At 39.6% G+C, this 25706-nt stretch overlaps 1 protein-coding gene across 1 annotated transcript in view; it reads left to right on the forward strand.

The window, feature by feature from the left end:
• Positions 1-25136, forward strand: part of LOC126204063 (solute carrier family 35 member G1) — a gene marked incomplete at its 5' end in the record, with an annotated part of 97389 nt that extends 72253 nt beyond the window's left edge. Inside the window, one exon of the mRNA XM_049938486.1 lies at positions 23703-25136. Coding sequence (XP_049794443.1) covers positions 23703-23826 — 124 coding nt within the window. The remainder of the gene's footprint in view (positions 1-23702) is intronic.
• Between the last annotated feature and the right edge of the window lie 570 nt (positions 25137-25706).

Here is a 25706-nt window from a genome sequence, read left to right on the forward strand (position 1 = left end):
AGTAAACTCACTTAAAAAATTGACAATCAAGAAAAAGATGCTGCAAGAATAAATATCATAAAAAAGGGACTTGGATTAAACACTATGAAGAACTATGAACTAAAGAAGATGACAAAGGTGAAGAAATAACAGCTACACAGGATGAAGGGGACCAACTTGTGAATCAAGAAGATAACGTCACACCAGACAAGATGCAAGAGGCCATAAAACAGATGGAAAACTTGGAGACTTGGGATGCTTCCATTGCGACAACTCTAATTTTGTTTCTGGGTCATACCCATACACCCATGACTGATCTCCAGTTATCACGGTGTTCAGAAACCCGCGATCAGTGTTGGTGGTGTCCAGGAGGTCCTGTGTAACGTCAAAACAGAGTTTATTTTGTTCCAGTGACAACAACTTGGGCAAAAATTTCTCAGCCACTCAATGCATGTTCAAATCATCACGAAAAATTGCATGTGCAGAATCTTTACTTACTCCAACCTCTCGGGCAGTCTCCCGTATGGTCAATCGATGATGTGCCATCACCAAATTTAGCACCCTCTCAACAACATTTGCGCTCAGAGTTGTTTGGGGCCTGCCAGAATGCTGGTCACTTTCCTCTGACTTGTGGCCAGTTTTGAATCGGTTGAACCACTCCTTAATTTGTGTTACGCCTGTCGCATCTTCTCCAAACATCTGCTGAATCTTACGAATTGTTTTGCTTTGAGAATCACCACGTTTTTGACAAAATTTGATGCAGTATATTTGCTCAACACATACAGTCATCTTGAGAGAATCGGTAATCCGATGAACACATTGTGTAGCACCTCACTCAGCAACCAACAAGCAGCGACTGATGTGCTGGAAGGTAGGGACAAAATTCATGCATGCGCATAAAGGTCTCATCCTTTACTGTGTACAGTGGCTCCATGCTATTGTCTCTCTTCTGTGGGTAAAGTTGAAGTTCAGATACTTTTTAGACAAACCTCATGTCTGTTCTGAGACGCAATGACTGGCTTCATTTAAACTCTTCTGTTAGGAGAGTTAATTTAGAGATGGATTGGCTGCTCGGATCTCCTGTTGATTCTATCAGTAGGTGGGACTATACTAGGCATGGTCTTCACCGTAACTGGAAAAGGAAGGGAAAACTGTATGGGCAAATAATAAATAACTTGGGGGGGTGGGCACTTTCACATATGATAAAGTACCAGTGGTTATAAGTGACAGAACAGCAGTTTTTTAAGGCAGGGAAGACAGAAACAAAAGATTTAGAGTTGGGTTGAAAATGAATTCACATTCATAAAAGAGGCAGCCAGAAGGCAAATTTTAATGTACATAATTCTTGCAAAGAGCCTCTGATTGAAACTGAAGATATTCAAAAATTTACAGAAAAATTAATTTCATCCAGTTGTAATTCAGCCAATGCACAAAATCAGTAATCCTTATTGCATCAGAATAGCTGAAGCTTAAGGGATAAGCTTAATGAGTGTATCATGTGTGTAGAAGAATTACAGTTCAGCAAATCAGTGATATAATCTGCCTCTCTGAGCATCATATGAGCATTCGTATATATATGTCAAATTTTAAAGGGTTCAAGTTAGCTTCTTACTTCTGTAGAGAAAATATGGAGAAAGTAGGAGTTACCACATTTGTCAGAAACTCTCTTAATTTCAAGAATATTGATATTCATAAATTTTGCTCTGATCAGTACATACAAGCTTATGCAACAGAAGTAGTCTTTCATAACAAGTCCTTTATAATAGTAAGTATACAAAGAGCACCTTCAGGAAACTTTAACCTCTTCATAAAATATCTGGAAACTCTGTTGTCCAATCTCACAGTAAAAAATAGGGAAAGGTTGCTAGTGATTTTAATGTGGACAGTTATTGCAATTGGTCACACTGTCATTCAGTTTAATTCTTTGTGTGAACTTTACAACCAGGGTATGTAAATGCTCTGGGACTGCTTCTGATAATACATTTGTAGACAAATCTAGGGAAAAAAGTCATATCACAAAACCAGTAGTAAATGGGTTATCTGATCATAACATGCAGCATCATACGTTAAATGTTGAAACCTGTCAGGATATAAAATCTGTTAAACCTGAGTACAGGAGGGTAATAACTTAGTCAAAAATTGAGACTTTTAGGAAACTGCTGAAAGATGTGAACTGGATAGATGTTTACAGTACTTCTGACTCAAATGAAAAATACAAAATATTCATTACTTAAGTTACTTACTCTTTTGAAAGTTGTTTTCCCCTAAAGGTAAATCAAATAAATCAGAAGTGTAAAAATAAACCATTGATTGCACAAGCAATAAAGTATCCTGTGGCACAAAAAGAGACTGTATCTACTATTTAGGAATACTGCAAAATATCGAAGCAAATAATCAAGAAACCTAAGCAGCTTTATTATGAGAAAAATATAATTGCATCAGACAGCAAAATACAAACTATATGGGATATAGTGAAGAGAGAGACAGGTGGAGGCAAAAAGGAAGAGCAACAGATAGCTCTAAAAATAAATGAGACATTGGTAACAAGTGCATGTAGTTTTGTAAACCTCTTAAACAAGTACTTTGTTTCTCTTACTGACAGGTTTGGGTTATCAGGTTCAGTAAACAGTGCAATGAAATATCTGAGACCAGTCTTTACAAATAACTTCAGTGAAATGGAAATGACAATCATGACACCCTAAGAAGTAGCACCCATCATAAAATCCTTAAAATCAAAGTATTCTGGTGGTTAAAATAACATATCAACAAAGTTAATCAAAGAATGCTCTTGTGAGTTGAGCTCCATCTTAAGTTATTTGTGTAATCAATCTCCTATCCACTGACCATTCCCAGACTGGATAAAATATGCTGAATTTACAAGAAAGGGGGGAGGGAGTAAAAAGATATCATCAAACTATTGACCAGTTTTACTTTTCCCAATTTTTCAAAAATATTTGAAAAGGTTGTGTTCAGGTGTCTTCTTAAGCATCTGACTGCAAATAATATACTGCCCAAGTCACAGTTTGGGCTCCTTAAGGGTTCCTTTATAGAGAAGGCTATTTACACATACAATGATAATGTACTTAATTCATGAGATAACAAATTAGAGGGTACTGGCATTTTCTGTGACCTGTCAAAAGACGTCAACTGTCTCAATTACAGCATTCTCTTAAGTAAATAATAATATTATGGAGTCACTGGCAGTGCTGTGAAATGGTTCTAGTCTTACCAACTAACAGGAAAAAAAGGGTCTCGTGAAATACCTGTGGAGCAAGGAATCAGTCTTCGTCTGATTGAGAACTAATTACATGTGGTGTTCCTCAAGGTTCCATCTTGGGTCACTTGCTTTTTCTTGGTACATTAATGACCTCTTGTCTGTTATACTGCCAGATGCTAAGATTGTTTTGTTTGCAGATGATGCAAACATTGAAATAAATAGCAAGTCAAGTATAGATTTAGAAATGGCTACTAATAAAATTTTCACTGACATTAATAAATAGTTTAAGGGTAGTTCACTTTCATTAAGCTTTGAAATTGAGAAGTTCAGAACCTGTAAGAGATTTCCTTCCAGCATGTGCATGACGTATGAAGACATACAGATCAAAGAAGTTGACAGTGTTACAACTCAATAATAAATTCAGTTGGGAAGGGCTTACCACTATATGCAGTGCGAATGACATCAGATGTAGGATGTATAAGTATAAAAAAGTGCAGAAGTGTGTAATAAAACTCATTTGTGGTGTAAATTCAAAAACATCATGTAGAAACCTGTTCAAGGAACTATACTACCCAGTGATTCTCAGTATATTTATTCCTGAATGAAATTTGTTGCAAGTAACATGTCTGTAATGCCAACCAATAGCTTGATACATAGATGCAGTACTAGGAATTAGAACAGTCTGCATAAAGACCTAAAATCACTTACCTTATTCCAAAAAGGTGTCGAATATTCAGGAACACCTATTTTCAATAAATTGCCAATAACCATTAAAAACTTGGTTTCAGATGAAGCACAGTTTAAACAGAGTTTTGAAGACTTTTTCATAGGAAATTACTTCTACTCTATAGATGGTTATCTTAACAGGGACTCTCAGACAAGCTTAAGTAAAAATGCCCTTTAGATTTCAGTTTTGACAGCTCTTGGTTGCAACAGTCAAAATTAGCAATTTTGTGGATGACAAATTTATTAAAAATGCATAACTGTGTTTCATTCTGATGGTGTATTAACTCTTTAAATATTAGCAATTCCAGTTTACAGTTATGTATTCACATATTTTGACAGTTTCCTGACAAATGATCAGGGAAGTGACTATTATATTTAAATGTTTTATGTTTATGTTACACTTTCTGACATGTTCCAAATGCACAAGAATAATCTCATTTTTGGGACTATGGAACAAAAACTGAATATAATCTAAACTAAACTAACTGGTACACGTAATCTGTCCTCAGGTTATATTTTTTGCCATTTATGTGCATTTTACAAGATTCCCTTATAAGTAAAAAATGATTTTATTTATGAACACTGTTTTAGAACTGGTACTGAAACTTACAGTTCCATTTTTACTGTGAAGGGGCACCAGAATAAAGTGCCAACCCTCAAACTAGAAAGGAGTAGTCTGACCAAGCTGACTATCATTTTGTCTAATGCTGATAATATTGTCACGTAGAAGAAGGTGTAATGAGATGAATGACGAACACTAACTTCATTTAACGAAGCTTTATTCAGCACTTGCACATACAAGAGTGTGGAGTGAACTGCCTTCAGCCAGAACACATATGGTATACATACAGTTACAGAACATTCCAGTACCTTGATTCTTGAGATTTGTGGAGACTACCAGAATGTACTCAAACTGAATACAGAAATTAAAAATTTACAGTTCAGGTGAGTTTTGAACTCACAACCCTCCATGCTACAGTCTAGTATCATAACCACTACACTACAGTGTCTGTGCTACTCAGCTTCTTCTGCAACATTGCTCCCTCCATAAGAGAATAGCATCTCGGTGTTATGTCCTCCTAGTTCAGGAATGAGTCATCGGTCCTCCATACTCTGACTCCCGATGAATGATGTTCGCCCTGGCGGTGATCTTCTTAGAACTTCCCTTGCCACTACACCCTTCATCACCTTTCCGCTTGTTGCCTGTCACTGGAGCTTCGAATTTACCCTGGGTTGCAGGATCCTTATAGGGCGTAGATGTAGATGTAGATTCGTAAGATGTGGACCATATCTCTAATCTTTCGTCGTCTTGTGTTGGGGTCGAAATCTTCATAAGTAATGTCAAAGAATTGTCTTACAACCTTACAAGGTCCAATGAAGTACTTGAGGAGATTCTCAGAGAGCAACCTTCCGAACAGGCGTGAAGATCCAGATGAGGTCACCAGGCTGGTAGACAACAGGATGGTGGCTTGCGTCATAGCTTCAGCAATCGTTTTCTTGAGCCTGCAGTGTGCAGAGTCGAGCTAACAGACAACAGGGTGGTGGCTCGCATCATACCTTCAGCAATCATTTTCTTGAGCCTGCAGCATGCGGAGTCGAGCTAATTACCAAGCTTCCTCAGCTCTGGTTAACAACTGGCTGATGTAGTCATCATCCATGTCATCATGATGTAATGGAAACACAGTGTCCAATGTCATCATTGCCTCACTCCCATGCACCAAGAAAAGAGGCGTAAATCCTGTGGTGTCTTTTTGGCGGTGTTGTAGACAAACATCACGAAAGCTAGCACCTCATCTCAGTTGTTCTGCTCAACATTAACGAACATTGATAGCATGTCGGCCAAGGTATTATTAAGGCGTTCAGTAAGCCTGTTAGTTGGTGGATGGTAGGCAGTCATCATGTGATGAGTAATGTTTCACTGGCGGTTTATCTCTGTCACAAGATTCAATTGAAAAACTTTCCCTCAATCTGTAATTAACGACCTTGGGGCACCGTGTTTTAATACAATGTCTTCTACGATGAATTTAGCTATGTCGAATGCTTCAGCTGTTTTCATGGATTTTGTAATGGCATAGCATGTCAGATAATCAGTGAAAACAATAATCAATCTATTGCCACTAGCAGACATTGGAAATCATCCGAGGAGGTCAATCCCAACATGTAGGAAAGGTTTCTGAGGAACTGCCTTTTCCCTCTGGCACTCTCAGCAGTGTGACACATAGTGATGGACACTCCTAAATAAACCTGGCCAGAAAAATCTCTTGCGGATCCTATTGTATGTCTTAATAAATCCTAAATGTCCGGCCTCAGGTGTGTCATGGAATTTTCTGTAGAACATCTAAGCGCATGTGTTTAGGAATCACTGGTAGCCCTCTCTTTCCAAACAGATCAAAGTTTTTCTTGCAAAGCAATCCATTACCTACCTTAAATTTTCCTTTCACATCCTCTGACCAATTTATGGCAAGCATAATTTGAGATATCTTGACGGCCTTCTTCTGTTCAGCAGAGAGCTCCTGGAGTGCTGCGAGACAGTCACTATCTTCATCAAAGTCTTGATAGTCTTGCACAGGGTTCCTTGAGAGACAGTCGGCATCTTGGTGTTTTCTTCCACTTTTGTACACTGTGGTAATGTCATACTCTTGAAGATGTAATGCCCACCTGGCGAGTCGTCCTGTTGGATCCTTAAGACCTGTCAGCCAACAAAGTGAATGATGGTGTGTAACAACTGTGAATGGCCTTCCATAGAGATACTGTTGAAAGTTGCACATGGCCCAGATCACAGCAAGACAGTCTCTTTCTGTAGTTGAGTAGTTTCTCTCAGCTTTTATAAGTGTCCTAGAAGCATAGGCTATAACCTTCTCTTTTCCATCCAAAATTTGCACCAGAACAGAACCGATCCCATACCCACTGTCATCTGTGTGTATTTCTGTAGGTGCTCTCTCGTCATACAGACCAAGTACAGGGTCAGTCGTGAGAGCTTTTTGCAGCACATCGAAAGAATCTTGTTGAGCACCACCCTAGGCAAATTTAGATCAGCTTTTAACAACTCTTGGTGTGGTCTGGCTTTGATACAAAAGTCTTTGATAAAACAACAGTAATAAGAACATAATCTGAGGAAGCTTCTCACATCTCTAATACTTCTAGGAATTGGAAATTCCCTTATACATTTCAGCTTTTTCTGGGTCTGGCCGCACACCTTCATTTGACATAAATTGTACATGTATTTTGATTTCTTTTGCTCCAAGGAGACATTTTCTTGGATTAAGTTTCAGTCCGACTTGGTGGAGACACTTAATAATGGCCCTCAGTCTTTTTATGTGTTCATCAAATGTCTCTGAGAACACTATAATGGCATCTAAATAACAAAGACACATCATCCACTTCAGGTGACTTAGAAGATTATCCATCATCCATTCAAAAGTGGCTGGTGCATTACACAAACCAAATGGCATTTCCTTAAACTCATACAGGCCCTCAGGGGTAATGAATGCAGTTTTCTCACAATCAGCCTCATCTACTTTGATTTGCCAGTATCCCGAGTACATGTCCATGGTTGAGAAAAACTTAGCCCCCTTCATACAATCTAGTGTATCGTCAATTCGTGGAAGAGGTTAAACATCCTTTTTATTATCTTATTAAGCTTCCTGTCATCAACACAAAAGCGCCAACTGCCATCCTTCTTCCTGACGAGAACCACTGATGACGACCATGGGCTGTGCGAAGGCTGAATGATGTCATTCTTCATCATTTTCTCTACCTCGTCATGAATGATTCAGTGTTCCATTGCTGACACTTGGTATGCTCTCTGGCTTATTGATTGATGGTCTCCAGTGCTAATCCGGTGCTTCACTGCCGATTTGTCTAATTTGCTCTTCACCTGTGGATTGAAGCATTAAGAGAACTCTTGAAGAATGGCAAGTAGCTTCTTCTGTTCTTCCTTAGTGAGATCTGGTGATAGTCAAGCTAGAAGATCTTATCTCATAGTGGTAGCGCTAATTGCGCCCACAGACTTGGCATGGGAGGTTTCTCTGGTGCTCACCTGCCCTGCAATTAATGGCTCACCGTTTGCTATGCACATGCATCTTGGAAAGATCTGCGGTTCTCGGTGACAGTTAACTATCCACAATGCACCAAATCCGTTCTTAAATGAGATGACAGAGGCTGGGATGACCAAGTTATTCTTCAGTGGTATGCTTCTCTTACATTCCACTACAAGATCCTTGGGTTGATGCATGGCATGACACATGACAGTTACCTGCTGACTGCAGGAATGATCACTTCATCCAGCACACGTAGTCTTCACACACTTGGATGTGCATCTTCCTGTCCACCATATCTCATCTCGTCTAGCGTAATCTTCGAGCGATCTCTATCTATAATTGCCTGAGAAGCTTTCAAAAGGTCCCATCTGAGAATGATATCATGACTACACTCTTGTAAGGCAATGAATTCTAAGGGCTGTGTATGGCCACTTATACCCATGCAAATGACACATCTTCCTGTTGGTTTTACATATTTCCCATTAGCCATCTTCAGCAGAGATGTGTGATTGTCGATGAATACAGTTTTCTGCAACTGGCAATGGTACTTCTCTGAAATGATTGAATATGATGCTCCAGAGTCCACAAGAGCTTGGGCTGGTTGGCCATCCATGAGGATATTGATGTAGTTTCCTATCATTTTTGTAGTGATCGATGGCAGAGGATTTTTCTCTTCGGCAGCCTCACCTTGAAGGAAGGTTGCACCTTTAGTTTTCCAGGTTGCGGTGGCTGGGTGATCAGCTGGAGCTTCTAAACAGCGATGGAGACCTTGATTGGCGTGTTGGGGAGCATCCTCTCTAGCGGCCAGCTTGCAGCAGTGGTAACCTACATCGTCCTGCTCCCCCATCTTCTTGTTCATCTTCGTCATTCCAGAGTTGGAATTGGCTAAGATTGGTCTGCTGTCTTCTGGTGCAGGCATCATCAAATATCCGCCACCTTTCTCGACAGTAGCACACCACGTGTCCTGGTCATCTGCAGTGGAAACATACTGGTTGGTTATTCTGGGTCCTCCAGGCGTCAGTCTTCCTTGCTGCCCAAACAGGTTCCTCATGCGGCATTGTAGGAACGTAACTTCACCTGTGTCTTGGCTTTTTGCCATTTTAAAGGGAAATGAATGACGAGAGATTGGGTTCAATGTCTGTTCCACTTCCTCCCTTATGACCTCTTGAAGTGTCTCGGTTTTTTGCTCACCGTGCAATCCAAGCGCCGTCTGAACTTCCTCTCTCACTATCTGATGAAGAACACTTGTGAAATCAGTTTCTTCCTCCATCACAGACATCAATACAACGTTTGGAAACTATTCAAACTTCTTGCATGTATTTCTTTTTTGATGCATTGTCTCAATGTACTGGCACCATTTTATGAAGTCGTCTGCTGTCGAAACCTCCTTCAGGAGTAGGGCTTGATACATGTCCTCGGCAACACCCTTCATGAGATGTGCAACCGTATCTTCCTCCTCCATTCCAAGATCCACTATTTTACACAGCTCCAAGACGTCTTGAATGTAGGATGCTGTCATTTCTCCTGGATGCTGTGCCCTGCACTTTAGTTTATTTTCAACTGTGCACTTCTGTCATTATGTGTCCCCAAAATACTTGCCCAGTTCTGCCTGCAATACTTCCCAGCTCGTGAACTTCGCCTCGTTGTTGTCATATCGTTGATTGGCAGTGCCCTCCAAGTAGAAATATACATTAGCCAAACACACGGTGTCATCCCATTTGTTAAATTTGGCTGTTCTTTCATATACATTCAGTCACTTGTTTGGCTCTTGTCCATCATCACCAGAGAACCCAGAAGGATGCCTCATGTGGTGGTATGCAGTTGCTGTCATTGTAACATCCTCTTCTTCTTCTGTCTCTGATAGATTGCGATTGGTCAAATATGGCTCGAACTCAAGTTTCTCACCATGTAAACGGTGGCTCTGTCGTGGCCTGATGGGAGCCACTGTGTCGTCGATAATGTGCGCTATCACAAGTTCCAATACCCAGTGTCTCCACCAGAATAATGTCACATAGAAGAAGGTGTAATGAGATGAATGACGAACACTAACTTCACTTAACGAAGGTTTATTCAGCACTTGCACATACAAGAGCATGGAGCGAACTGCCTCCAGCCAGAACACATACGGTATATATACACTTACAGAACATTCCAGTACAGTGATTCTTGACATTTGTGGATACTACCAGAATGTACTCAAACTGAATATAGAAATTAAAATTTTACAGTCCAGGTGAGTTTTGAATTCGCAACTCTCCATGCAACAGACTAGTATCATAACCACTACACTACAGTGACTGTGCTACTCATCTCCTTCTGTGACAATATATGTATCACTAGAAATCACTGTCTATTACACAATTATTTGATTGATGTTCTTGTCTTTGTATTTAAGCAAACGTATAACATGCAGTAACTCAAAATATGCTGTTATGGATTAGTACTGAATGTTCTTCTACTGATCCCTTCCTGTCAAGTTGTGACTAGCATAATGTTCATAGAGGTATCCTTCTATTTTATCAGTTCCTTAAAACATTAATAAAATATGAAAATGAGAATATGACATTACAAGTTCATGGAACTGTTACAGTTTGTGATTTGAACAAACAGTATTTTACATAGTTTATGTAAACAATATTTCAACACCTTATATTCTATTCATGTAACTGCTGTTTATTGTTCATATTTCATTTCCATAGAAGGTACCATTTCAAACAAATAGTTTCAGGGAAGATATACTTTTTCATGTGTGGCTCACAGTTGCATTACATTTCTGAAAAAGAAGTCATTTTACTGTGCCAAGCTGTTCTTTATTTGAAACAAACACTTCATTTCAATGATTGTTAGCTAATTTGGGGCTTCTCAAGTAATGTTGCAAATGTATTTTATTCGCAGTCCTCTCGTACATGTCAGCAACTGAATGCATCAACCTCTGGACAAGTGTCATGTTACCAGCACATGAAGCTCCATTCACACTTTCAAATCTTACCCTGGAAGCAATGTCAAGTTTCCACATACTGAATGCTGTTGGCTGGTGGCCATCCACATTCTTCAGTCAGATTACATCAACTCTGACACTGATATCATGACACCTGAGCAAATGTGACTGGTCATTTTCCATCACTTTCAACCAGATGTGGCTCATGGTTTACATATGAAGGAATTATCTGAATAGCACTTAAATTGGCAGATGTGACGTACACATACAGAAAAACAAATGATTACAATTTCATGAAAAAAATTGAGTTATTTAGGAGAAAGTGCTACTCAAATTTAGTCATAATGCTCTGGTCCACCACTGGCCCTTATCCAAGCAGTTATTAAGTTTGGCATTGAATAGTAGAGTTGTTGAATGTCCTCCTGATGGATATCATGCCAAATTCTGTCAAATCAGTATGTTGGATTGCCAAAATCCTGAGCTAGTTGTAGAGCCCTCCCCATAATGCTCCAAACATTCTGAATTAGGGAGAAATCTGGCAATGTTGGTGGCCAAGGTAGGGTCTAACAAGCTTGAAGACGAGCAGTAGAGACTCTCGCTATGTGCAGAGAGCATTTAACTTGCTGAGTTGGAAGCCCAGGATGGTTTGCCATGAAGGACAACAAAACAGGGCATAGAATATCATTGGCATACAGCTGTTTTGTAAGGCTGCCGTAGATGACAATTAAACGTATCCTGCTATGGAATAAAATGGCTTTGCAAACCATCACTTCTGGTTGTTGAGTTGTATGACAGGTGACAGCCAGGTTGGTATCCCACTGCTGTCCAGGGTGTCTCCAGACATGTTTTTACTGGTCATTGGGGATCAATTTAATGTGGAACTCATCACTGAAGACAATTCTATTCGAATCAGTGAGATTCCAGGCTGAATGTTCTTGACACCACTGAAAATGGGCTTATTGGTGTTCAGAGATCATTGGTAGTCAGTGCAGGTGACACTGTCAGCTCAGTCCCCTTTCTGTGAGCTACTTATTAGTGGTCCTTTTACGGTTACTGTAGCAGCAGTTGCATGTCAGATCGATGATGATGATGACTCCTGATCTCTAAATGCCCCTCTGATGATAGGTCAGGCCTTGTGTTCTGTCATCTCTCAAGGTCAGCTGCTTCCTTCTTGACACTGTGTTCAGCCATGGTTCACTGATTCCTGCCAACATCATCAAACAGTGGCCTCGCTCCTGTTCAAATGTCGATTAATTCACTGATTACTCCAACCTGCTTCTTTGAGCCCAACTATATGACCTTTCTCAAATGCAGGTGTCTGCATGTATTGTTCACAAGCCTACCTGTGAGGTATAGTTACTGTCCAACTGAGTACAAGGAATGAAATTTGCAAAGAATTTATTCCCCAGTATTGATATGTTCCCTGTTTACTATCCTTGCCAGCTGCATGGTGATATTGTGCTGCAGCATCACACATTCATCCATCAGTCACCAAAGTTTAGAATTTTGCATTTTCCATTGAAACTTTTATGAATATCAGTTTCTAAACAGTTTGCATAACTCCATCATGGTGTTTGATGGTTCTTTTTTTTAGAGCATGCTTGGGATGTCGTAAAAGTTTACCAATTGGATTTGTGGTGCCAAAACTCTCTAAAAAGTTTGCAGAGTGCACTTCCTTTCCTTTTCATAACCAATTACTAAATAACACCAAAAGTGAATTCCAAGACAAGTTCTATAGGTAGAATGTACTAAAAATGACACATTTAGGAGAGATCTTTAATGTAACAAATGTTAGCTTTGCTACACAATTAGTGTTTTCCATATTTTCATTTCTGCTCTTAGACCATTCAATGTTTTTTGTGTGTGTTTGGTCCATGGCATTTAGGAGTTTATGTGATGAAATACAGACATTTCTGTCACAGGTCCTGAACTGTGATTGGTGACAAAGGCAGCCTGAACAGCCTCATGTTGATTTAAGTGTTTGTGAGGCATACATGCCATGTTGTTATTTTTTTGTATTTATAGTTGCATATTTCAAAATGTCATTTTTTGTATGGTTTGTTGTGCTGAAGTTTTAAGAAATATGACATCAATGGGTAAATGGGTTACCATGCAGGTACATTGCTCTGTTGAAATTATGTATTTACTCATGCCTGGATTTTCACTGTTTTTGTTCCTGATTTATGTTTAGATTGGTTCTGGACATACCCAGTTTCTTCACTTTCACCCTAAGCTCATGTTCTAATTTTTTGCGTAATAAATTGCACATTGAATTTATGTTATGCTGTTTTCAGATTTGCAGGTCATATCTCATGCACGTATTCCCTTTAATCATTCGTGAAACCTTTGCTAGGTAGTGCCACTTATGTTACCATATTCTAGTGCACTCTAGAGAGTCATTTACAGACTTAACAAGCCTTTCCTGCAATTATAGAACTGACAATGCCACAAAAAAATAATGGCCAAGTGCAAGTAGGACTCACACTCTGAGGGAGGGTTCCATAAAAACTTAATTGTGTATATAGGTAGTTCATCCATAACAGGAATCAAGAATCTCAAAGTTTTTTGCCCATTAGCATTATAAATACTAGCAGAATATTGGTCCTGAGAATTCGAAGTCATTATCAAAATCTTTATAGAAGTTCCTGGGACTAGCATGGACATACAAAAAGAAGTGACCAAGGGCTTCAGTTTATATATATAGAGAAAGGTGATTTAATAAAACATTTTTATTTACTTACTGAAACATGACTACAACTTAGATTTTGTGTTTCCTGCAGTAATATTTTTCGATTATGCTGTTGATGGGTTTAGACTGGAGTATAAGTGCAAAGCAGCATGGAATCTAATAAATAGTGTCGCCAAAGATAAAAGAAGTGACAAAATTAGTATCTCTCCCCAGGAATTTAATGGCTTTTTTTATTAAATCAGTTGAGGAAGTAGTAAGTGCTATAATTAAACCTGAAATCAGCTCATCACAGTTACTGTCAAAAAATATTGCTAGGTCATCAACAAACACAAGTACCTTCAATTTTTCTGAGGTCTCACCTGGTTTTGTGTTAAGAATAGTGAAGCAGTTAAAATCATCAGACAGTGTAGACATATATGACCTGTCTTGTAACATTCTTAAGAAAGTAATAGACTGTATAGTGTACCCCCTAACATATTGTATAAACAAGTGTATACTGGAGGGTTTTTTCCCTGATGAGCTTAAACTGTCTAGGGTAGTTCCAGTACATAAAAAAGGAGATAAAAATTCTGTCTCAAGTTACAGGCCAATATCCATAGCCCCAGTTTTCTCAAAAGTTCTAGAATGCATAATTTACCAACTATTATCTGTTTACTTTGATAACATAGTATTAATAAGTGGATCACAGTATGGCTTTAGGAAAAACCTGTCAACCATTGATGCCATAGACAATGTTGTTAAATACATCCATCAAGTATTTGAAGATAAATGCTTTGCCCAAGTGACTTTTTGTGACCTAAGCAAAGCCTTTGACTGTGTAGAACATACACTACTACTCGAAAAAATGGACTTTTACGGTGTTAAAGGTAACAGCCTTAAGCTATTAAGATCATATTTACAAAACCGAAAGCAAGCCGTCTGTTTTGGGAAAGAAATGTCCAGTATAGAACAAGTTGAGGTAGGTGTTCCGCAGGGATCCGTGCTGGGCCCTTTCCTTTTCCTAATAATGATAAATGACCTGCCATCATTTATCAAATCCAGAACAGTACTCTATGCTGATGATACAACATTTCTGAACAGCAGTAATGATCTTAATAGCATTAAAACATGTGTTACAGAGACAATTGAGCAAGCTTCACTCTGGTTTAAAGCAAATGGGTTCTTGCTTAATGAAAGCAAAACCCAGCAGATGGTATTTAGTTTAAAAGACAAGTTTCCATCAGATGATTGTAGTTGTGTTAAATTTTTGGGGGTATATTTGGATGATAAACTTTCTTGGAATCCACATATTAAGTATATTAGCGGTAAATTGTCTAGGGTAATCTATTTGTTAAGGCGATTAATGCACTGTGTACCTAAAAATTATGTTAGAGTATCTTACTACTCATTTTTCCAAAGCATCATATCCGATGGCATTATTTTATGGGGAAACTCCACTTGTGTGCATGATATACTATTGCTGCAAAAGAAAGCTATTAGGATAATTACAGGCTCACCATACAAGGCTCATTGTAAACCTTTGTTTACTCAACAAAAAATCATGACAGTAATAAACCTATATATTTATTATGTTTTAATCTACACAAAAAGGAACTTACCTAAAGTAAAACGCAGGGCAAATATACATTGTTACAGCACTAGGACAAACAGCTCTATCTATACGCCCTACCACAGACTGTCAAAATCAGTTAACAGTTATGAACTTGTGGGATGCAAATTATTTAACAAACTTCCACAAGGTATACAAAATTTACCAGAGCAACAATACAAACAAACACTTTATGACTGGTTAGTTGTAAACCCATTCTACAATGTAAAGGATTTCATGACCTGTGATATTAAACTGTAAAGTTCTTAACAATTCTGTCCTTCTATAGCATGTACTGTACTGTATTGTATTATATGTATGACTTTGTCTATTGCTGTAATGGCTTAAAGACAATAAAATTATTATTATTATTAATATTAAAAAGATATTTTTTATATGATGTAATAACAGATTTTTTCCCTTTACTTGTATTGTGAAACCTGGCTTCTTGCCAAATTTCATGATTCTAGGTCAATGGGAAGTAGCATACACATTTTGATGAATGAGTTTGCAAGTATTAAAATATGGAACATAATGCAGTAACTTAGAAGCTTACATTTATTACACTACCATTAGATCTTTGACTGTAGTATGTGACATAAATTTCAACTTGTTATGCCTAGCCACTCCTGAGAAAAAGGATTTTTAACAATCGGACAGACAGACAGATAGAAGGCAATGTGTTCCTATAAGTCTTATGCTTTTGCCAATTGAGGTATGGATCCCTAAAAAACAAAACAACTATCTTCAACACTATCAAAATACTAATATTGAATGTTGATTAATGATGCATCAAAGCATAATAAAGATCTAAAGATCCACAGAGACAAGAATTCAACAGTGAAGGTTCAGCCACTCAGATGATTCCCTTTCATTGTGAGTAGTGAAATGTGAAAATCATGTGGAGATTTGTAGGACACCCTTTGGCTGAACAAGCTGTCTTTTAGGAGATCCATAAGAGCTATCCTCCATAGAAATCATGCACTGAAGCTTCTGCTACATGAAGCTAACTGGCATTTGAAGCTAGTTACTACCTGTTTGAAATATGTCACTCAGTATCAACAGTTCCAGAAAGTAATTATGTAAATTTGTATGCAAAAGATTGGGAATGTGTCCTGATAATTTAAATTCTGTAAACCATTATTAAGAAATATGTTTCATTAGGCTTCCAAGGTTCTTGATTGTACTGCCATATCCAGTCATTGAAGGCCAACAATATTTTGATGAATAACCATTCTGCCATCATCAGGTGGTGCTGAGGGGATGATGAGTCTTCTGCTTGCTGGTGGTATTTATGCCTGCCAGTCCCGAGGTCTGGCTTCACTGTCCCCATGCTGTGCTCAGTGGTGGGAGCAGGGGGTCTCAGTTGCTTTCTGACCAGATTCTGCTTAGTATTAGCCCTGATGCCTTGCTTAGTTGGAAGTCCATGTCCCTGTTGATTAAATTATCATAAATTTCAATTGATTCTTTGAAAATGGAGCCCCAGTGGACATCGCTAGAAGCAGACCGATGCCTAGCCAAGGGCAGCCCCCTCTCACCAATTCTAGCAAATTTGTTCATGGGATACTTTGAGGACAGAATGCTGGAAACTACCAAATTAAAACTTATTTCTTTCTTTCGTTTTGTTGATGATACTTCTGTTGTCTGGCCAATTGGGCCTGAAAACTACAGAAAATTTTAGGATATCTGAATTCCATCCATGAAAACATTCAGTTAACCCTAGAAATAGAAAAAAATCTATCAAACTTCCTTTTCTTGACATCATAGCCCAGTGTAGGCTCAACAGCTTGCTTGCCCACAGCGTACACCATAAGCCAACACATACAGATTCACATCTCCCTGCCTCCAGCTGCCATCACCCCTTGCAGAAGAACAGCATGTTCAACTCTCTAGTACACAGGGCATACTCCATTCTAGATGAGCGAAGTCCAATGGGAGAAGTGTGACACCTGGAATCTGTCTTCCATGAGAATGGATACAGCAATTGACAGATTGACATGGCCCTGCAATGCACGAGCACCAAAGAACAACATAGAGGCCAAAAACATGGAAGAAGACAATAATAAGATGGCTTTCATACCATTTGCTGGCACCAAAAATTGACAAACTGCTGCAAAAACACCACATAACACCAGTTTTCCACTCGCGAGCCAAAATAAGAGCTCTATTAGGGACAAGGAAGACATCCTAGGTCTCAAAATATGGGAGTGTACCAAGCTAACTGGCATTTGAAGCTAGTTACTACCTGTTTGAAATATGTCACTCAGTATCAACAGTTCCAGAAAGTAATTATGTAAATCTGTATGCAAAAGATTGGGAATGTGTCCTGATAATTTAAATTCTGTAAACCATTATTAAGAAATATGTTTCAGTAGGCTTCCAAGGTTCTTGATTGCACTGCTATATCCAGTCATTGAAGGCCAACAATATTTTGATGAATAACCATTCTGCCATCATCAGGTGGTACCAAGTTCTATGCGAATTCAGAAAAATTTACATTGGACAAATGATCCACACAATCAAAGCTCAGTGTACAGAACATGAGCACTACACCTGCTTAATGCAGCCCAAACTGTCTGCAGTAGCAGAAAACTATATTGAAAATGTACATAAAATGAATTACCCGCAAAAAAAATCTTGGCTATCACTGACAAATTTTGGGACTCAACTTTCAAAGAAGCTATTGAAATCCAAATAGCTGATAATTTAATTGACAGGAACATGGGCTTTGAACTAAGAAGCCTTGGGAGCCAGTGCTAAGCTCCATCAAAGCAGAATGCAACATCTGGATGTGAAATGTGAGTGGGGTCGCAGGGAGAAGGCAACTGATACTCTTCTTCCCAACATGCAGCCGCATCCCCTCCCTCCTTCCCCCTCCCCCCTCCAAACACAAACATGCGCATGCGCACACACTCACAGCACAGTACAGGGCCAGCAAAGCCTAAACTCTAGATAGGCAAGCATAAATGCACCAGTACGCAGCAGACACATCATTCTATCTGCACCACCTGGTGACAATGGAACGGATATTCACCAAAATACCGTTCGCCCTTAATGATTGGATCCGGTAGTACACTTGAGAACCTTGGAAGCAGTGTATACGTCAGGAAAGCTTCAGATCCCATGTTTTAGTATATATTTTGGGATGGCTTTGTGACAGGGGTTTCCAACTACAAGATGTATGTACATTGACTGCAAAGAAAGTTCACTTGTACTTGTTATGTGCAGGTTTTGACTAGCTCAGAAATAAACGTAGTCAAGATACTTCACATATAACTAGTCTGTGCCCTTCTCAGTCATCATAAGCATTTACCAGCAGGGTGCACATCAGATCCCAAGGTGCAAAGAAATGCTTTTTCATATCTCACTGAGAGGAAAATGCTGAAGTATCTGATGATTGACTCTAAAAAATCAGTCAATTGTATGATGTATATGGGAAGAGGATTATGTCAGATCACAGAACAACTCTAAACCTTTTGCCCATTGTTGAGAAAAACATTTGTTTCTTTCAATACGATAATATTAAAGTTTAGTGATTTTAAAAGTTTGGGTTTCTCTTGCTTCTGTAAGTGATGACATGGATTTATTTCTACAGAAAAGATTTATGGCATGAATGTTTGGATGAATGACTTCATCATTTCACACAGTGTGCTCTGTAACTCCTGTACTCTCTTCAAGGATGAGGAATGGATAAAGTTATGTATGCTAGCAATAACTGCAAGGTAATTTTTTAAGCAAACCAACAATGAATTGTGGCCAACGGTAATGGTAATGATCTCAAACTAATAACTGTGGGAACCACCATCTAGATTGCTTTGTGAATGTGTGTGTATATTAGAAGAAAAACAGCTGCCTTGAAGAAAGACACCAGGGGGCTGGTGCAGTGGTTAGCACAGCGGACTTGCATTTGGGAGGACAGTGGCTCAAATCCCCATCCAGCCACCCAGATTTACATTTCCCGTGATTTCCCTAAGTCGCTCCAGGCAAATGCTGAGATGGTTCCTTGGAAAAGGGCACACTATTTTCTCATTCTCTAGAACTTGCATGTCGTCTCTAATGACATGGCTATTGATGGGATGTTAAACTCTAATCTGCTCTTTTGTAGAAAGGCACTACTCCTCCTCTTACAATACTTAGCTGCTGTTTTTATCTGCTATTTCATACTAAGTAGTTATGTAACGTCACTGATTTCAGAGATCATTATCAGCTGTCTATGTACAGGGAAAGTTAAAAACCTATTTAATGTGACCAGTAGTGTTAAGCAGCATTGACTCCAGAATGCAAATATTATGTTGTATGGTGGGAGTGGGTAATAAGGTACTTTTTGTTTTTGTTTTGAATGTACAGAGTTTTTCAATTTTCTGCTTAATGCCTACAAGAAACCAGTTACAGACTTTTGCAACAGAATATAAAACAACATTCTTAGCCCTTGACAGGGATACATAGTGTGTATCAAAATAATTTTTATTTCTTCTGTTGTGGTAATGAATTTTATATTTAATCTTCGGTGCACTCTTAATTTTAATCATTACTGTAATACCATTATGGAGTAAATGTATTGCCATTTAAGTGTAAGAATCCCAAGGCATCTGAAAATACTTCTGCAAAGTATTCGATTATTCACTTTACGTAATATTCTCAGTGCAGACTTCTGCAGGAAAATACACACATAAAAAAAAGTTTTGCATTACCTCGGTTCCGAGAGTTGCAGAACCTGTACAGAAAATTGGAATAGAGATCAACATAAACATCATTTTGCCCTTTTTATTGCTCATGAAAACCACACATTGCATGTTCTACCACCATATAGTGAGACCTTCAGAGGTGGTGGCGCAGAGTGCTGTACACAGTGTTACCTCTAATACCCAGTAGTATGTTCTCTTGCCTGTACTTGTTGTGGCATACTATCCACAAGATTGTCCCATTCCTCAAAGGCAATTCCACATAGATCCCTCAGAGTGGTTGGTGGGTCACGTCATCCATAAACAGCACTTTTCAATCTATACCAGGCACGTTCGACATGGTTCATGTCTGGAGAGCACGTTGGCCACTCTAGTCGATCGATGTCGTTATCCTGAAGGAAGTCATCCACAAGATGTGCATGATGGGGCGCAAATTGTCATCCGTGAAGACGAATGCCTCGCCAGTATGCTGCCGATATGGTTGCACTATAGGTTGAAGGACGGCATTCGTGTATTGTACAGCCATTACGGCGCCTTCCGTGACATCGGCCCCACATAATGCCACCTCGAAACATCGGAGGACCTCCACCTTGCTGCACTCACTGACCGGGTTGCCTCCAAACAAGTGTCTGACGATTGTCTGGTTGAAGACATATGTGACACTCATTGGTGAAGAGAACATTATGCCAATCCTGAGCTGCCCATTCGGCATGTTGTTGGCCCCATCTGTACTATGCTGCATGGTGTCATGGTTGCAAAGATGGACCTCACCGTAGATGTCGGGATTGAAGCTGCACATCAGGCAGCCTGTTGCACAAAGTTTGAGTTGTAACATAATGTCCTGCGGCTGCATGAAAAGCATTATTCAACACGGTGGCCTTTCTGTCAGGGTTACTCTGAGCCATAATCCATAGTTATCAATCATCCACTGCAGTAGTAGCCCCTGGGCCGCCTGAGCAAGGCATGTCATTGACAGTTCCTGTCTCTCTGTATCTCCTCCATGTCCAAACAGCATGGCTTTGGTTCACTCCGAGGTGCCTGGACACTTCCCTTGTTTAGAGCCCTTACAAGTACAAAGTAATAATGCGGACATGATCAAAGTGTGGTATGGACCGTCTAGGCACGGTTGAACTACAGACAACTCAAGCCGTGTACCTCCTTCCTGGCGGAATGACTGGAACTGATTGGCTGTCGGACCCCCTCTGTCTAATTGATACTGCTCATGCATGGTTGTTTACATCATTGGGTGGGTTTAGTAACATCTCTGAACAGTCAAAGGGATTGTGTCAGTTGCACAATATCCACAGTCAATGTCTATCTTCAGGAGTTCTGGGAACCAGGATGATGCAAAACTTTTTTTGATGTGTGTATTATCTTCAGCATTTGAGTATTTGCCCAAGAACATTGTAACATGAGACAGGACTGAGTGAAAGTATGCTAAATATGCCAGAAATCTCATCTATAGAATCACCACAATCAGAGATTCTTAGTTCTTAGAAGATGGAACTGTGCCTTTCAGTTGTCTTAGCCACTTGGTGGGTGTCACCATCATCTGAATGCCTAGAAATTTAATGCCAGAAGATCATTTAGTGAATGCATATTGATCTCTGCTTTGTTCTCTGTAAGATTGTGTTTTTGTAACTGCATAATATGTGACTGTAACATTAATAGTTAAGCTTTTAGGGTGTTCAGCCAAGTTGATGATCCCATTATACCCCCAATGTTTTGATGACTGACCCACTAATCTTCTCCAGGTCTACAGTTTGTGCTGTTATGTATAATCACTGTCTGAAGTCAAACAAAATTGCACAGTCTAGTTGTAGTCTGTCTCTTCCACATACAAGTGAACAGCAGTTGAAAACATACCAGATACCAACCCAGATACCAACACAGGCAGTTGCTACAATAACTAAGAACACAGTATGAGAGTGAATGCCTGCTGCATAGTGCTTATAAGGAGGAGGCCTCTGGTAGATGGTGCAGTGGATGCTGTGCTGAGTGCACAAGTCATGAGGCCCACCATAGGCAGCCTCTGGTGGCTGGCCCATGCAGATGCCATTGGCAAAATTTTCAAAGTGGATCATGCTGGTGGCCTGGTGCTGCAGCACGTATCCATATATTATGTACAAGGTTACAGCCCCCCTCCTCTTTGGATAGAAGCATTTGGACACCTGTTGCTACACCCATGGCCTCTGTGGCAGACATTGCAGGTGATGGCAGTGGCAGAAGCAGATTCTGGGCCGGGACTGATGAACAGTGGTGGAAGTGATGCAGCTGTGGGCACATGCGGCAGCCACTCCCCCATGAAGTATCGTAAGAGAGGACTGGTGACAAGGGGTTTGGCTGCACATCAATGTCCCATTCCTCAACATGTTCGAACTATGCTGATAGTGAAGGCATTAGTCACTCAGTCAGGGGCACTGGGGTGCCAGTGTGGAAGTACGTGCAGGCACTGGCCCAGCTAGTGGTGGAACTGCCAATGGCAGTGAAGCATTGCGAGAAGGACTGGCTGCAGGAGTAAGAGCTGGACCCCAGAGGAGAGTCAGGATGTGGCAACATCTACAAGGAGGGTGGATTTGCCCTCACAGGAGGGAAGTCCTGTGAGGTGGAACCAGTGCTGAGATAGGAGGTGGAGGTGGAGTTGGAGATGGTATCAACAGTTTCAGTGTCAGATATGCAGCCCTCACCGTGGCATGAGGATGCAGCTGGTCAGGGTAGCATGCCACCAACCTTATCACTGGTGCACACCATACAGAGGTGGCGATCTCAGTAACTGTGGACCATGGTCAGAATCTACTTCATTGGTGGCTGAACCTCTGAGCCCAGACCACAGAGCTAGGAATGATCCATAAGGAGAGCCATGTCATTGTGCATTGGAGGGATGGCATCAGCAGATGCAAGAGGGAGCATGGCTGGCTATCTTGGAGCATCTCAGCTGAATTCAGATCTTCCACTGGCATAAACCTATAGAAACTTGAGAAGTGTGTTAAGAGTCATCCATGGAGGAGTTTGTGACATATTTCTTCATTTGAAACTTGAACATGTGGATGCGATGTTCTGCCTTACCATTAGATCAGGGGTGAAAAGGAGGTGCAGTAACATGATAAATGCCTTGAGAGGGCGCAGAAATCATGGCATGTCTGACACAAACTGTCTACCATTATCTATCACAAGCAAATATGGCAGTCTTTCATTCAATGTAATAGACTGTATGACCATGAATGATGTCAACCTGTCCAGGTGTACTTTCAGTTAGTTGATCATACCCAGCCACTGGAATAGGGCACTCATGGAAAAAATGCTGCTGTGCTTTATATCTCAGTGTGTGTGTCACTGCAGGCAGTCTGTGGTGGCCAGATTGCACATATGCCCTTGGCAGAATATTCAAAGTGTAGTGTGCAAGCAGCCTAGTGCTGTGGTGCACATCAAAGTATTACATACAGGTTTATAGCAGAGTCCAGGCAGTCAGTACACATAACAGCAGAACTCTGAAGATGACGACAGGGTTGGTCAGCAAAGTATTTTGCTAATATTGAGAATAACTGGAAATTAACAATTTGGCTGAACAGTCAAAAGCACACCACTGAACAAACCTGCCGAGAAAACCTGAGAGATCGCAAGAGATACTGTGATAGACTTGCACCAGTTGCAGGTCTGTTTTGCTGTTCTCTTTGGTGTCAGTGCTATAGATGTATTTGTGTCCTTTATTGGTATATTTGTACCATCCACAAACCTTACTGATCTTGAAGCATTCCCGTAATGTCTTTGCAAAGGCAGTTATAAGAAAATGGACAATGTAGTCACATGAGCATAAATGGTAGGACCTTGTGCTACTTGTTGCAGATATAGTGTGATGGGTGCTGTGCTTGTAACATGCTCTGTGCTGCTCACTGGCTTACGCCGTTGGGCGCTGGCATTACCGGAAGCGTCACCTCTGCGACGCCGCCTTGGGCTCCTTGCTAGGTGAGGCGAGTGCAGCTCACAAGCACAATAGAAGACTGGATTTGTGATGGATGTTAATACGAGGGCATCAGTGTAACATTACACTGATGGCTGTTGATGGATTAGTGACATTTATAGTTGTGACACAAACAAACAATTCTACTATCCAGGATGTGATAGATGGTGATTGTGACTATCAGATGAACTGTTCAAAGTGTGGCTGTTGTTACACTCTTCTACATTTATACTGGATTGTTGCTATGTTTTAAGACTCCTGATAAAGTGATTACACTTTACCAAGTGTGCACAGTGTTCAGGCATTACCTTTCTCTGTGTGCATGTTTAAAATAATAGTAACTTGTTCTGTATTGTAGCCTAAATAACCATTTTATTGTATTGTTGTACCATGAATGCATATTGATTTTTGGTGCTATTGTTTGGGAAACTACTTTCCAGCTTTTCATGAAAATACTATTAATACTTTACCCTCAAGTGTGTTTCAACTTTTTTGACACATCTGCTATGGATGGGCAATATTTTATATGGAAGCTGGCATAACAAAGATATAAACTATTCATTATACTGCTTCACAGTGCTGTGTGATTACATCTTCTGTTAACAGTTTTTGGGAAGCAATAAGTTTAATGACTGATGTTCTTTGATGTTGAGATAGTATATAAGCTCAAGAAGCTGAATCATATTGTTTTTAATCTTTACCTTGTAAAATCATCTGACATTCAGCAATTTGTACAATGGCTATAAATAAACAATACTCAGTTCTCGTGATGAAACCTGAAGACTGAATGTAGAGACAATTAGGATGTCATATTAGGGTTATGCTGTTGGCTTTTCCCTGCAAATGAGGCATTTAATTGCCTTTAGAGTGTCTACTACAGTTCTTTGAAGGTATTATTTTGCAAGAAGGTCATTAAGAGATGGAATTAAGTATTATGTCTAGTTTATTATTTTGTGGCAGCATCTATGCAGATATTTTTAATGGTTAAAAAGACTGATTTATTTCCTGTCTTTTTTGGTGGTAGGTTAGACCAGAGATAGTAATCAGGAACTGGTCTTGCATATGAATTGATGAGGAGAACTGCAGTTTACTATAACTTTTTAAGTATATGGGCTACTTTCAAACAAAAATGTACTCTTCCATATAGCACTATATTTGGTGGCAAACCATGGGAAGTATGAAGCATTGGCTGTATTTGGTTCACTTGTAAAAGAAAAAAGGTAGTTAATACACTATATCTGTAAGACTAGTTACTCTGAATAATTAAACTTGTTTGCAGCTTGCCTGATACATCTGAAAACTGCATGTGATTCTTCAATACTGGTAACCTGTTTTTGAAACAAAAACTGATTAAAATAAGTCAAAAGAAAGGACAAAATAAGTAACAAATATTTTATGGAGTATGCATCTATTAAAATCTCATAGAGAGTGCGACATTATTTCACAGTTTCAAATACTAGCTGAACAATGAGATTTCCTCCATAATTTTTTAAATCATTAGGTGTGAATCCTAGTATTGTCCCTTTCAAAAGGCTGTGACCAGTTTCAGCTATCATTGTCCCCTTCATGATTGTGCCCCATCTGTTGTGACCTCTGTGTCAATGGGATATTAAACTTTAATCTTATTTTCTTCCTCTTTAGTATGTACTCTTTTAAAAGAGAATGGTGGAATGAAAACACTTCATCAGCCTCTGACTGCTCTGTTACCAAGCTATATATGAGAAATCAGCAGATAAACATCAACATGCTGTAAGCATTATTGGTGCACATTCCTTTTGCGATTGAGACAGATAAAACTCTGAGTTAATAACTGCATGATACCATTACGTAATACCTGTTTGACGAGCTCAAGATCCACCAGCAGACATAAAACTACTATGTGTTGCCAT

This window comes from Schistocerca nitens, chromosome 9, assembly GCF_023898315.1.
Source record: "Schistocerca nitens isolate TAMUIC-IGC-003100 chromosome 9, iqSchNite1.1, whole genome shotgun sequence".
In the NCBI taxonomy this organism is placed as follows: Eukaryota; Metazoa; Arthropoda; class Insecta; order Orthoptera; family Acrididae; genus Schistocerca; species Schistocerca nitens.